Source organism: Lineus longissimus, chromosome 12 (genome assembly GCF_910592395.1).
Source record: "Lineus longissimus chromosome 12, tnLinLong1.2, whole genome shotgun sequence".
NCBI lineage: Eukaryota > Metazoa > Nemertea > Pilidiophora > Heteronemertea > Lineidae > Lineus > Lineus longissimus.
The window spans coordinates 684,807-698,699 of NC_088319.1; the positions used below are offsets into that span (position 1 = coordinate 684,807).

At 43.6% G+C, this 13,893-nt stretch overlaps 2 protein-coding genes across 3 annotated transcripts; one reads left to right on the plus strand and one right to left on the minus strand.

Annotated features, from left to right (window-relative positions):
* Positions 1–4,406: 4,406 nt before the first annotated feature.
* On the plus strand, positions 4,407–8,822 carry LOC135497278 (cationic amino acid transporter 4-like). The gene is made up of 3 exons (XM_064787049.1): positions 4,407–5,560; positions 5,996–7,702; positions 8,344–8,822. The coding sequence occupies exons 2-3, from the start codon at positions 6,004–6,006 to the stop codon at positions 8,490–8,492; spliced, it is 1,848 nt and encodes a 615-aa protein (XP_064643119.1). The 5' UTR covers positions 4,407–5,560; positions 5,996–6,003; the 3' UTR covers positions 8,493–8,822.
* A 67-nt stretch (positions 8,823–8,889) lies between these two features.
* Positions 8,890–12,934, minus strand: LOC135497279 (ankyrin repeat and KH domain-containing protein mask-like). 2 transcript variants are annotated; one of them, XM_064787050.1, is made up of 2 exons: positions 12,856–12,934; positions 8,890–11,072 (listed from the first exon to the last, which is right to left on the minus strand). In XM_064787050.1, the coding sequence occupies exon 2, from the start codon at positions 10,622–10,624 to the stop codon at positions 8,951–8,953; it is 1,674 nt and encodes a 557-aa protein (XP_064643120.1). In that variant the 5' UTR covers positions 10,625–11,072; positions 12,856–12,934; the 3' UTR covers positions 8,890–8,950. The 2 variants fall into 2 exon arrangements, with proteins under 2 accessions (XP_064643120.1, XP_064643121.1); XM_064787051.1 differs by having other exon boundaries at positions 8,890–11,064; positions 12,856–12,910.
* Positions 12,935–13,893: the final 959 nt, after the last annotated feature.

Consider the following 13,893-nt stretch of genomic DNA (forward strand, 5'->3'; position numbering starts at 1 on the left):
ATGGTCCGAATCGGAGTTGTCAGGAAGTAAATGTTACTGTCCTTTTTGGCTGCTGGTGTGCAAACATACAAGGCCGGTTTCTTCAGAGATGGGTGTTTCTTTAATCAACTTTGGGACAGATAAAGTTATCTTGGACTAGGATTCGATCACAGGTAATTCGATTTTTAGCGGTTTTGCAGCTCTGTCGAATAAGCCTTCGAATATTCTGTTGTTCAGCACCCCGGAGCCATTATGACAAAAGGAAACCTTCTGCTGTGTCTTGCACAGAAACTGAAATAAACAGTTTCATTGGCCATATCATCATATCTCGTAATCCAATTTGGTGGCTAATATTGACGATAACGATAACAATATCGACCAGTACCGTGATGGCCGCCAATAATCCAAGATGGCCACCAAAACACTTCTGCAACTTGTTGAGATCATATTCTGCAGCTCCGACTCAGGTTGCAGGCCAAATTTGAAATGCAGCTTGATTATGAATGATCTCGGGTTTGAATTCAATATGGCCATCTTTCCGAGATGACCGCCAATGAAATTCTGTATCAGCATCGCAAACTCTCGTAAATCAGTAGGGGTGCCGACCTGCGGCTCGAGCTTCTCGTAATTTCTCAAGTTTGGAAATACCATACAGCGACTTTTACGAGAAAACTCGATCGTATTTGGTGGGATTAACGGTTTACCTTGAAATCCCTAGGGGGCGCGTTATGGAAAAAGCAAATAGCTGTTTCATGGCCATCTTTCAAGTTGAGGTTGAGAACAGCGACTCATCACAGATTCTTATACGTATACGGATAAAACTCTGTAGACAGAGGACGACATTTGTGTACATTTCGATCCGTATTACGTACAATGATCTGTGATAAGTTACTGATCTCCAACTCCCTATCACACCCTTGAAAACAATCTTATTTCTTTTAAAACGTATTTAGTTCGGATAAAGTTTGACACCGCTACGAGTCAAAATGTCTGTATATTACTCCAACACCGTTACGACTCAAAATCATACGAGTATTTTACTCCAGAATCTTAGTGAGTTCATGAGCTTTCTGGAAGGTTATATCATGATCGTAGTGTTCGCTGCAGGAGCATTCGGAAATATCACATCCCTAGTGGTATTCCGAAGGGTAGGAGGGAAATACGATGCCACTATCACATACCTCACTTGCCTCGCCGTCTCGGACCTACTCTGCATTTTCTTTGTCGGTTTTCCAACGTGGTTTTCGTACGGTCTTCAGTCCGTGACAAGTGGAAAGCTCTTCTTAAACATTTACCATATATCTGACTTGAGTTGTAAGATTGGGACATACGTGTATGTTATGTTTCAGACTACTTCAGCCTGGCTCATTGTGGTATTCTCGGCCGAGAGAGCAGTGGTGGTCTGGTTTCCACTAAAGCGGTTGCTCATCACGCGAAGGCGACGAAAGATACTGATCACGTCTGTGATGTTAGCTTGTGCCTTGGCAGGGATTCACAGCGGGATTATGAGTAGTTTGTTCGTTATCGGCCAAACTCACATATGCCACTACGCTCTGACAGGGTTCGCGGTAACACTGTTGTTGGTATACGATAATTTTCTTTACTATTTCTTTCCGTGTTTTACGATCATCATGACCAATACAGCTATCATAATCGGAATAGCGAAATCAAAACAATTCACTGACGGCGCATCCTCGAAAGATGTTAATGAGAGAAAGACTCTGATTAATCTACTTATTGTCTCAGCCATGTATGTTGTTTTCATGACACCAAACTCGGTCATGCTCATAATACTCTTCAATCAACCACAGGAAGTTGATGGAACCTACATCACTCTGCTTAAAATTCTTTTCAGGATTTTCTCTCAGATAAGTTATTTCAATTATTGTCTTAATTTTGTCGTGTATGGATTTTCTTTGCCGTTCTATCGCAAGGAAATGGCGCGAATGTTTTACTGGTGTCGACATTCTGAGCGTAAATCCTTGTCCTAACATCCATCCTTTTCATGTCGTTTTCTATTCTACTTTAATTTTGATGATAGCGAGGTTTCGGAAGCCTTACGAAGAGCTACGAACAACGACGTACGAAGTAAAGTAAATGTATTTTATCAACAATTCGTTTTGAAATAGTCCTGGTTGCTCCTTCAGTTAGGTAAAGTGTTTTTCAGATAGATCTGGCCAAAGGTTCTTCGCCGACTTCTTGTCACTAAACTTTAGTGTGAGTAATGTTACACAGAATCAGGTGGTCGCGTAATTGAATAAGTACAGGATGTGAAGCGACAACAAACTTTCGTCCTTCGTCGTTCTAAAGGGTCAATACAAACCAAGTATAATGTTCAAGCTGAACTGCGTGAAGTCTCGGCAGCCAAGTCAGGAAATAAAAAAATGTATCGGTCCATGGACCTTGTGGCTCACCCTGGTGTGTGGAAACCGGTGATAAGTTCTCGACATTTGAACTTCGCAAGTTTGGATCATTTTGGTCAAGGGCTCTAAAGTAAAATTACCTTCGGGTCAAAGGTCAAATGGTATCAAATATGGCTCCCAGGCTGAGACAATGTTCAGTTATCTTAAATTCATTAGTCTTTTTTTCGAAATATTTTCTGAATGGAGTCATGGTATACATGCTTCCCGAAATTGGTGGCTTCCATTGGAACTAACTTTTTCCCCCTTGTCCGTCATTAAAGGCATTCAAGTGTGTTGGTCAACCATGACTATCTCCTTTGTTCCTCCACCATAAGGCCTAGTTTCCCCTTATGACATCACTATTTTGGACACTCAGCGCCCTATTTCTGGAAAGGTGTATAATGTTCGTCGTATTAAACGAAACCCAACACCCAACACGAACAACTCAGAAAAGTTATCACACAACGTACAGTCTTAATTTAGAGTCTATTCATAGATCTATATATTTTGACTCGCTACATCAAAGCATGTTGACTGTTCTATAAATCAAAGCAAGAATCGAATCTAAAAGTGATGGATCATGGCTGCGATGGTTCGAATTGACGATGGTTCATTGGCGCATAGTGCATTTACTGCAATGTAAGTACGGTTCAATCTAATCCGAGGTGTTTTACAATATGATATTCCGTTTGGCTGTGTAGTACTTTTAACAAACCAGCCCTGGCTTGTGTTCATCCTACCCTTGTGTCATGCATCAATGCATATAATACTTGGGTAAACAGGCAGAAGCACCTGTTTTGAGATTCAATAGATATATAATCGATGACGTCACGACAATTTCTGAGCAGGCTGCTCATAGCGCACACTGACTCTAGGCTACTTCGTGGTTCTTGAGCAAGCTACGCAAAAATCACGGTCTCCTGTTGATATTTCTCTCGATAACGTCATGATGTGTGGCTGCTATTGAACCAAAATGTATTCCGTTAGGTATGCGAGAAAATATCCAAGTGAATCTACTGTGTAACGTTGATATTGTTGAGTCACGCCAATCTCTCTTATGTGGTGGCATGCGCAAGCGCGCTGAGAGGAATATATGTAATTTATGCTTGGCATCAGAATGTCGTTGTTTTGGTAAAGAAGATATGGACCTGTATAACAGGGAGGGTAAGAACAGCAACTTGTTGCATATCCTTACACGTATACGGATAAAACTCGGTGGAAAGTGGACGAAATTTGTGTACATTTTGATCCGTGTACGTACAATGATCTGTGATAGGACACTGATCTCATCCACCCTAATATGGTCTTAATAAATTAATCTATCGCTTTAGAAAGGTACATTTGTATTTAGTTTAGACAAAGTTTGATACCGCCACGAGACAAAAAATCATGTCAGTAGCTTACTCCAACACCGCTACGAGTCAAAATCATGTGAGTATTTCACTCTATCTCAGTGAGATCGTGAGTGTTCTGGAAGGTTATATCATGATCGTAGTGTTCGCCGCAGGAGCATTCGGAAACATCACATCCCTAGTGATATTCCGTAGGGTAGGAGGGAAATACGACGCCACTATCACATACCTCACTTGCCTCGCCGTCTCGGACCTGCTCTGCATTCTTTTTGTCGGTTTTCCAATGTGGCTTTCGTACGGTCTTCGCCACGTAACGAATGGAAAAGTCTTCTTAAACATTTACCATATATCTGACTTGAGTTGTAAGATTGGGACGTACGTGTATGTTATGTTTCAGACTACTTCAGCCTGGCTCATTGTGGTATTCTCGGCCGAGAGAGCAGTGGTGGTCTGGTTTCCACTAAAGCGGTTGCTCATCACGCGAAGACGACGAAAGATACTGATTACGTCTGTGATGTTAGCTTGTGCCTTGGCGGGGATTCACAGCGGGATTATGAGTGGTTTGTTTGTGATTGGTCAAACTCGCATATGCTACTACCCTCAAACAGGGTTCGCAGTAACACTGTTGTTGGTATACGATAATTTTCTTTACTATTTCTTTCCGTGTTTTACGATCATCATGACCAATATAGCTATCATAATCGGAATAGCGAAATCAAAACAATTCACTGACGGCGCATCCTCGAAAGATGTTAATGAGAGAAAGACTCTGATTAATCTACTTATTGTCTCAGCTATGTATGTTGTTTTCATGACACCAAACTCGGTCATGCTTATAATAATCTTCAATCAACCACAGGAAGTTGATGGAACCTACATCACTCTACTTAAAAATTTCTTCAAAATTTTCTCTCAGATAAGTTATTTCAATTATTGTCTTAACTTTGTCGTGTATGGATTTTCTTTGCCGTTCTATCGCAAGGAAATGGCGCGAATGTTTTACTGGTGTCGACATTCTGAGCGTAAATCCTTGTCCTAACATCCATCCTTTTCATGTCGTTTTCTATTCTATGTTCATTTTGATGATAGCGAGGTTTCGGAAGCCTTACGAAGAGCTACGAACGACGATGTCCGAAGTCAAGTAAATGTATTTTATCGACGATTTGTCTTGAAATGAAAAAAATGGCCGCTGATGTAAGGACGTCCGCAGAAATCGTTCCAATGTATTTTAAACTACGACACTGGTATGATTTGAAGCTTGATGTCGATCTATCTTAATTCACTGTATGTTTGAAGTTAATGAGATGTAACTATCCACATACACAGAAAGACTAGAAGTGTTATGAGACATGTTTGTAAATTATCATTCAACGTGTTTTCATAATACAGATAAAAGCGATTTGATAAGCGATTGACCTACATCAACATCAATAGGCCTTGGCATGATTGGAACTGGTAGATGAATAACTTGATACAACATTGCACATGTTTCATGCGTGCTTGACAGCGGTAATCGTACCAACTGTCCACCGAATTACTATTTCTGCACTGCAGCTGACAGCTGTACATAGACTCTTTACATGTGGACATTTACGTAATGGTTACAATGCGTCGTCTTGCTTGCGTACAGCAGCACACTGTTTCGTGTAGGCCTACATGCAGGCGTACTCAACAACACTGTGTAAACGATTTGACATGTTTTACATCATACCAAAGTCGCTGATATACTACATGTAGTTGGGGCCGACCGGAGGCCCTCAAAACACCAAGGCCGGACAATTTTGGAGTTTCATCCCTTGGGCAGACACTTTATCAGCTTGATCTAAGGTAAGTGAGCATTCAATATTTCGATCATGCATAAACTCTATAAACGCCGCGTGCACAAGGTCTATAACTCTGGTATTGCATTGGTTAAGCCAGTACATTTAATTCGGGTGTCACAAACAGTCTTGCGGCTTTGTTCTCTTGGCTAAAATTCATTTTCATGTGAACTCTCTACTATTTGCCTATGTTGATTTCAATTATGATTTCCCAAATCGGTAACACTCGCGTGGGCAGCGAAGAGAATCGGCCACATGCTGTCATACAGCTCGATTGGACTACTATCTCCGTCTCACTCGGGATCGATCTCTACCGTGGTCTGGCAATGTAGAATCGAGGAGTTCCGAGAGGTTGTAGCTTGGTTTTCTTGCGGCTGACTGCTCGCGAAACTGGCATCCTCGCGTGATTGTTTATCACTGATATTCTTTACATTTGTTTTAGGGAAAGAAATGTCGAAATGTGGAGAACTGACGACGGGCTTTCTACGGAAGCTTGGCCGGAAAAAGGCTATACCCAAAGACGTCATGGAGACGCCCCTGAAGCGATGTTTGACGACATCCCATCTCGTGTTCTTAGGAATTGGACAAATGGCTGGTGCAGGGATGTACATCATGACTGGCGTTGTAGCGAAGCAACACGCAGGACCAGCCACTTTTCTGTCCTATATTATCGCGGGCTTCGTTTCATTTCTCTCCGCTATGTGTTACGCGGAGTTCGCCGCTAGGGTACCGCGGGCCGGGTCTAGTTACTCGTACGCCTACGTCACAGTAGGGGAGTTCATCGCCTTTGTCATAGGTTGGAATATCCTACTAGAACACTGCATTGGCGGAGCGTCCACCGCAAGAGCCTGGAGCGGCTCCTTCGACACTCTCTTTGGGAATGTTATAAGGAACTGGACACTAGAGCACGCAAGTTTCCAAGGACAGCCGTCCTGGTTGGCGCAATATCCCGACTTCATCGCGCCATTGTTTTTAATCATATTATGCATAGCTGTCGCATTCGGGGCGAAGACATCGGTAAATATCAACATGGTCGTCGCTGTAACGAACATCATCTTCACAATCTTGATTTCTGTTTTGGGGTATTATTACGCGAAACCGGAGAACTGGACTTCAGTTCCGTTCGCGCCAAACGGTGTCGGTGGGGTCGTCGTCGGCGCCTCCATGTGTGTCTACGCTTACATCGGCATTGATGGTATTTCTGTCGCAGGGGAGGAGGCGAAGTCCCCTACTAAGTCGATCCCGCGAGCTAACACCATCGCACTCATTGTCGTGACGGTCATGTACGTAGCGATGTCCCTGGCGTTGGTTCTCGTGGTCCCGTACACGAGTCTATCAATGAGTGCACCTTTTGCGGAGGCCTTTGACAGTTTAGGGCACCGCTGGATCAAGACTATCGTAATCGTCGGGACTTTGATCGCCATAACCTGCACCACACTCGGACACACATTCTCCGCACCGCGAACGATGTACGCCATGGCCGGCGACGGAGTAATCTTCAGATTTATCAGTTACGTGAATCCCCGGACACAGACACCACTTGTGGCCGTTTTGATTTTCCTCATCATAGCTGCGGTCCTGACGGTCCTATTCAACTTGGAACAGCTGGCAAATATGAGTTCCATTGGGACAATCCTGACATTTTTCGGCGTTTCCGCCTGTGTTATCGTGCTGCGATATCAGCCAAGGCAAGGCGAATGCACTGACGAGACTCAGTTGGTCGACAATGCTACCGATAATGATCAAAAAAGTGATCCCGACACCTACGAAATTTGGAACAATAGCGGAAGACTAAAACCAAAATTCAAGGATTTCCCGATTCTGAAAAACATGGCGCCCGGAAGTGCTGTCGTCATGGCAACCGGTTCCATGAGTGTCGCCATGTTGGTTTTGTGTTGTGTTGCGATTCTAGGAATGAAACACTTGGCTTCTGGCACCGCCTGGGCCGTTCTAGTGACTATATTCTCCGTCCTCTGGTTAGTGGCGTCATTCACCGTCCTTCTGCTCCATGAGCAGGACTCTCAGATCACAACATACAAGGTGCCCTTTGTACCGCTGCTGCCCTCTATCAGCATGCTGCTCAACATGGCGCTGTTGCTCAACCTTGAAGTTGCCGTTTGGATTCGGCTTGGAGTATGGATGACTGCAGGTAACGGACCATTTTCTTCTGCCCTCCCACAGCGGGCCTTTGTGTCGTTCCTAAAATGCATATTCAGATCAAAGCCCGGCTGAAACTGGCCGATTTGGAAAGATATCTTGGCCATTACATCGATCCGAATCGTTTTATTGAAAGATGTATGCACCCCACTTTCCCATCCTAAGTTTTCACTAAACAATGCAGGTTGAACAGAACTGACCCAGCAAACGCTATCGCGTATTCAGAGGCCAGCTTTACTTGAGGATAATAGTGAATGGCGATTTCATTTATTCAGCTAAAAAGACTTACAAGTAAACTTGGCTGTCAATATCTCTGACGACTAAAACATGCACACATCTGTATGCATACATCTGTATGCACACATCTGTACGCACACATCTGTATGCACACATCTGTATGCACACATCTCTATGCACACATATGTATGCACACATTAGGAAAATGGCCTAATTTTACAAAAATCCTCCCCTAGTTGCACACGAACTTAATAGCCGCTTACGGTATCACCCACGTTGCAGTGAACTTTCACAGAAACTGTGCTGTCATCTTAGCAAGTTTTTACGTCTCCTGGTTTACTTGTCGCGCTATTGATGTACGCACAACATACATATAGGCATTATTCTGTATTTCAGGGTTTTTGATTTATTTTGCCTACGGAATACACCACACTTTTGAAAGTACGAACACACTGACCGTGGCCCAGCCGAAGAATTATGCGTCGATGGATGATAGCTGCCAAAACGAAGACCGTCCACGATCTGAGAAAGGAAAGGAATCGTAACCACGTGACCGAAGTCGAAGTGAATGTGAACTTCAGCCGATTGGCTTATAGTAGAATCGGACTGTCCAATCAGATAATAAATTATGTGTCTTGACCTACTTTCAAATGCTGGTACTTGGGGTACAGGGTAGTCCAAAAAAGGGTGCAATAATACCGCAATTTCTTCAAATACTGTCATTTGCTAGGGTTTTACTACAAGGGTGGGCACTACTGTAAGATTTTTTATCTTCAAGAAGCATTCGGAAGATTCAGTCGTTTTCGTCAGATTTTTTATTAATTGATGAGATCATAACAAGCTTCACCCTGCTGTATCACAGCGGCAACCCTCTCATCATTAAAACTGTCCACTTCGTCACAATTTGTTCCATGTCCCTTATAATTCTCTCAACACAAATAAAATGTCTACCATGCACCTTGCTGATAATACACGCAGAACCTAAAAAAGCTACGTACAGCCGTCAACTACTAATCTTTAACAGCTGAAGATCTGGGTGACCTCTGACAGATAGTTCAAGGTCATCCATGATTAGGAACCTGCGCAGTGGGACAGGAAGTCCCCAGCTCTCCGTTTGAACATCGAGCAGAGGCAACCTGAGAGAAGCCCGCACTCTGGTGCGGCACTGGTCTCTCAATGGGACAGGGTTCTCACTGCGATCTTTCAGCCATTCTTGCAGGGCAAAAGCTTCCGGCTGCCGAATATCCTCTGATTGATATTCATATCTTGACATCAGCGGTGGCTTTACACCCGCAGCGACGACAACTCGGATCGTCTCCTCCAGAATATCAAAATCCGATCGCTTTGTTGTTTTCGCAGTGTCCCACAACTTCGTTAGAACCCGTTGTATATTCGCAGGTTTGGAGTGGGCTTTCAACAAATACACAAGAGCAACCTGATTGCCATCTCTAACTTCTGGCCTGAGAGAATTAGGATCTATAATAAGTTGCATGCAAATGTCTAATGGCGTCTGGCCGACTTGGTTCTTTGCCGCGACGCTACTTCCGTTTCGGAGCAGTTCCGCAATTATTCCCGATCTTGGTATTAGTGGCGACTGATCGGCATATCGGCAGCGGGGAACACGAAATATGGATGCGAGGGGACGGAAGTCTGCGTGTATGACAACATGGAGTGCCGTATTCCCAACGCTATTCCTACGATTGACATCGGCACCGCGATCCAGTAATTCCTTCACCACGTTAAAGTGACAATTCAGGCTAGCTATCATCAGCATACTGATGTCCGTTTCGCCCGGCTCAAATATTGAGGTGGTTGTATTAACGTCCTTGCGCCAGATCTCGTTCACATCAGCTCCTAGATCTAGAAGTAAGCGGACCGTACTGTCACGACCATGTTTAACAGCGCCAGCTAGCGCCGAGGACAAATCATCTTCGAAATGTTCAGGGTCGCAAATGTCAACTAAGGAATCAATTTGAAGAAGCGCGCCATGATCCAACAACAATTTCACGACATCGTTGCTCTCTCTCCTCTGCGTCGCTTCACAAATGGCGCTTCTACCCTTTTCATTAAGATAGTTGACATCCAAATTATGTCTTAGAAGAATGTTAAGAATAGCTTTATGGCTTGTCTCAATGAAAGACCTTCCGGCGCATGCTGCTATCAAGGCCCTTTCACCCTGCCGTTCAAAATTGACGTCGCAGCGCTCCAGGAGTAGCCGCACGGTCTCAAAATCACCATATGTTGCAGCTAAAATCAGGGGTGTGGTATTCTCAACGCAAAAGTCACCGTCCGCGCCGAAGTCCAATAAAAGCTCAGCAACACGAAAGAAGCGATATTTGCAACTGTAATGGAGGAACCATCTTTTTGTCAATAGAGCACCGCCCTCCAACAGGAGTTTACACATTTCTGTGAAACCTAGCGTCACGGCCGTCAGAAGAGCCGTTCCACGTTTGGTATCCAAGTTAACGTCAGCGTCTGCTTGCAGTAATGTCTTCACCACTTCCGTGTTCCTGTTCTTGACTGCGATTATGAGTGCCGTCTCCTTGGTTTTTGAATCGAGACTGTCAACATCGACACCAGCCTCCAACAACTCTTCCACCTCCTCTACATTTCCCTTTCTGCATGCTTTGATGAGTGCCCGACAATCAATCGATGTTTTTGTTCCTTGAATTGCCATTTAAAAATATTCCCCCCAATAAACAAACACCGAGTTGCGAGATATAGACCATAAATTAATTTGAAATTCGCCCTAACCCGAGTGTTAGATGCCTTAGTAAGCCAAACGTCGTCTCCGTTCAATTTGGCACATGTGTTGTTCCAATCCTCAACGATTTGTTTGTAGGCCCGAGATCAATGTAGACTTACAAACAAAGCTGCCTTGCACATTGCCCACGTACTTGTATTTTCTACTCCATTATTACTAACGATTACCAACCATTCGACTATTCCGTAGGCCCACCAATGACCATTGCTTTTCATACGAAACGATGATAGACATTGCACCACCAGGACAGGTCAATCGTATTTCGAAAGATGGCGACGTTGTAGCTTCACTCCCGCTGAAGAAGTAGTGCAAAGGTATAATCATCGTTCAAACGTCGATTCTGTTGCAATCGCCTGTAATACTCGAAAACAAAAAATGGACGAACTCCTTAAGAAATATCGTCAAAACAATACAAACATCTTGAACATGAAACCATCCACCAAATACAATGCTGTTTTATCATGTAAGCATCTTAGCTTGTTTTTCATATTGTTTAGTTGAACTCAGGAATGTGACCAGATCACATTTACCAAAAGATAGTGATGTTGCACAACACTAGATTACCCTTTGAGTAAGCCTAACCAATGCTCTTACACGGTGTCAACCAAAGCCGGTCAACTATGACACCGGCTGCCAAGAGCTGTGTGACATTACTATTTGTGATCACACGACAAGAGGTCAGCCAAGTACCTTTGGCCCGGCCAGACTTTAGTACAGTACAGTGGAACCCCGGTAACACGACCTCCCAAGGGACTAAGCCGAAGTGGTCGTGTTACCGGGGTGGTCGCGTTAGTGAATTTAAGAATCATAAGTAGGTTTTCCCGCCAAAACATCGTCCTAGCAGATATGCTGTGTGTACATTGACATGCATTAATGACTACGCCACCGGGTGATTCGATAATTTGTGTGTATATCACGAATAAAAAATCATTTTCTTGAGTGTTTTGCGTTTAATTTACAACTTATGTAAATGAGTAAATAAACTGACGAGAGCTAATTAGACCAAACATTACATTAAAACTTGAGCATGCTAATTAGAGCAAGCATGTCATTCACACCATCGGCAGCTGCCCTTCTTGATGTCAAGCTAATATTCCCGCTAACATTGAGAGAGGTGATGTGAGAAGATGTTGAGAATTATTCCTGATGTCTTCCTGCTTTAACTTCAGCCAATTTGAACTGGTACTGATTAAATCATCTTTTTAAAAACGTATTTTATCAATATTACGACGTAGTAAGCATTCTTTACTTTGAGTATCGGTACTCTTACTAATCAACATAATTTATTTGTCCTAAAAACTACGTGTGCATGCCTCTTGACATCATTTAATACTAAATGATGAAAAACAAACCGTGAGTCGAAAAGAAAGTTTATTCTTCATTTTATTTGCGCTTACATTTGATCAAACTCACTTACACATCATTTATTTTCATATGGATTCCCATGGTCATTGTGTTCGAGGTGCTAACTATCAACACGGATTTGCGAGAAGGTGCCAATTGATACGATGCGGTCATGGTTGATTACGGCAATTAGGCATCATGGTCGCGTTAGCGGGGTTAATTTGCAGTTTGGGACCGACCAAGCTGGTGGTCGCGGTCTGGGTACCGGGGTGGTCGTGTTAGCGAGGGCCAGTTAATGAGAATTAGAGAGAAAACCATTCGGGACCGGAGAATTTTGGTCGTGTTCGCGGGGTGGTCGCGTTACTGAGGTGGTCGCCGACCGGGGTTCCACTGTATATCAAGATTAGTTTCAAACACTAACGAGAGATGGCGACTCTGTATTTCATGAGCCAAACTAAGGGTAGGCCTACTAGGTACCAGCCTGGTTTCTCTAGTCCAAGTTCCAACGGAAACAAAACTACGATCTCAGTTACTATAGCAGAACATGATTATGACAACAAAAAGCTGTGTTTTATAGTTAGACTGTATACGGCATCTGAATGGACAAAACTGAAATGAAATGGCCAGTTTCAACGTGTCAAATACCACACCGTACGATAGCGCCATCTAACGTCAATTAATTGTAAGCACATCACAACACGAGAGCCCATTTGATCTGTAAAGGGCTTATACATGTAACTGCCGAAATCAAAGAGGGTGTAAGCAGGGGCATTCGATGTTATTGATTATTCTCTATTTACCTATCTGGTCCAGCAGCGTGTATCGGTCAAATCAAATGCTTATAGGGCCTGTTCGTAGTGGACATCAACGCGACTTGGACCATTCTTCATAGAACTGCCGGTAAATAAGGGAGGTTTGCTCATCTTCATAAAACATGCACGGGCCATAGATAAGGCGCGAAATGTGAATGAGTCCTTCCAGCTTGATGATTAAGCGATTACCTGAGGGAGGGATTCTTACTGGTGATAAACCATTTGCTAAGGACTCAATCAATCAGTGAGGACTCTTTTGTGTGTGGCAGCACACTGCTGATTGTGGTCATCGTACTGGAGACAAACCATTCGATTTAAACTCCGTGATCTTGGTCGTTGAGGGTGGGCTTCATACTGGAGACAAACCATTCGATTTAATCTCCGTGATCTTGGTCGTTGAGGGAGGGCTTCATACTGGAGAAAAACCTTTCAGTGTGGACTGACTCGTGTGGTTGTGGTCATCTGGGGGGGGGGGGGGATTCATACTGGAGATAAACCCTTCAACTCTTGTGGTTGGTGTCGTCTGTGGGAGGGATTAAGGTTTGGGATAAACCATTTAGACTGTGGTCATCTGAGGGAGGGATTCATACTGGAGATAAACCATTCAGTGTGGCCTCTTGCGATTGGGAGGGATTCGCACTGGAAATAGACCATTCAGTGCGGAGTCTGTGATCATCTGGGGAGCAATTCATACTGGAGATAAGCCATTCAGTGTGGCCTCTTGGATGTGGACATATGATTTATACTGGTGATAAAGTATTAATTGTGGACTCTTGTGAGTTGTGAAGAGTGACTCTTTCGGCTTCTATTTGCTGCGGTGAAATCGAGGAAGGTTTTGATCACCAGGACTGCTGCTAATTCGGAGAAGAATCGTTGTGAATTCGTAGATGAAAGCACTAGTTCCGCACGGATGATGCTATGGAAAGCATTTTGAAAGTCCCCACCCTCTCCATACATTTCAGTTACAAGTACAACACATGAAAAGTGAGACAAATATCTATTTATCAAATTTATTATTAAATAAAT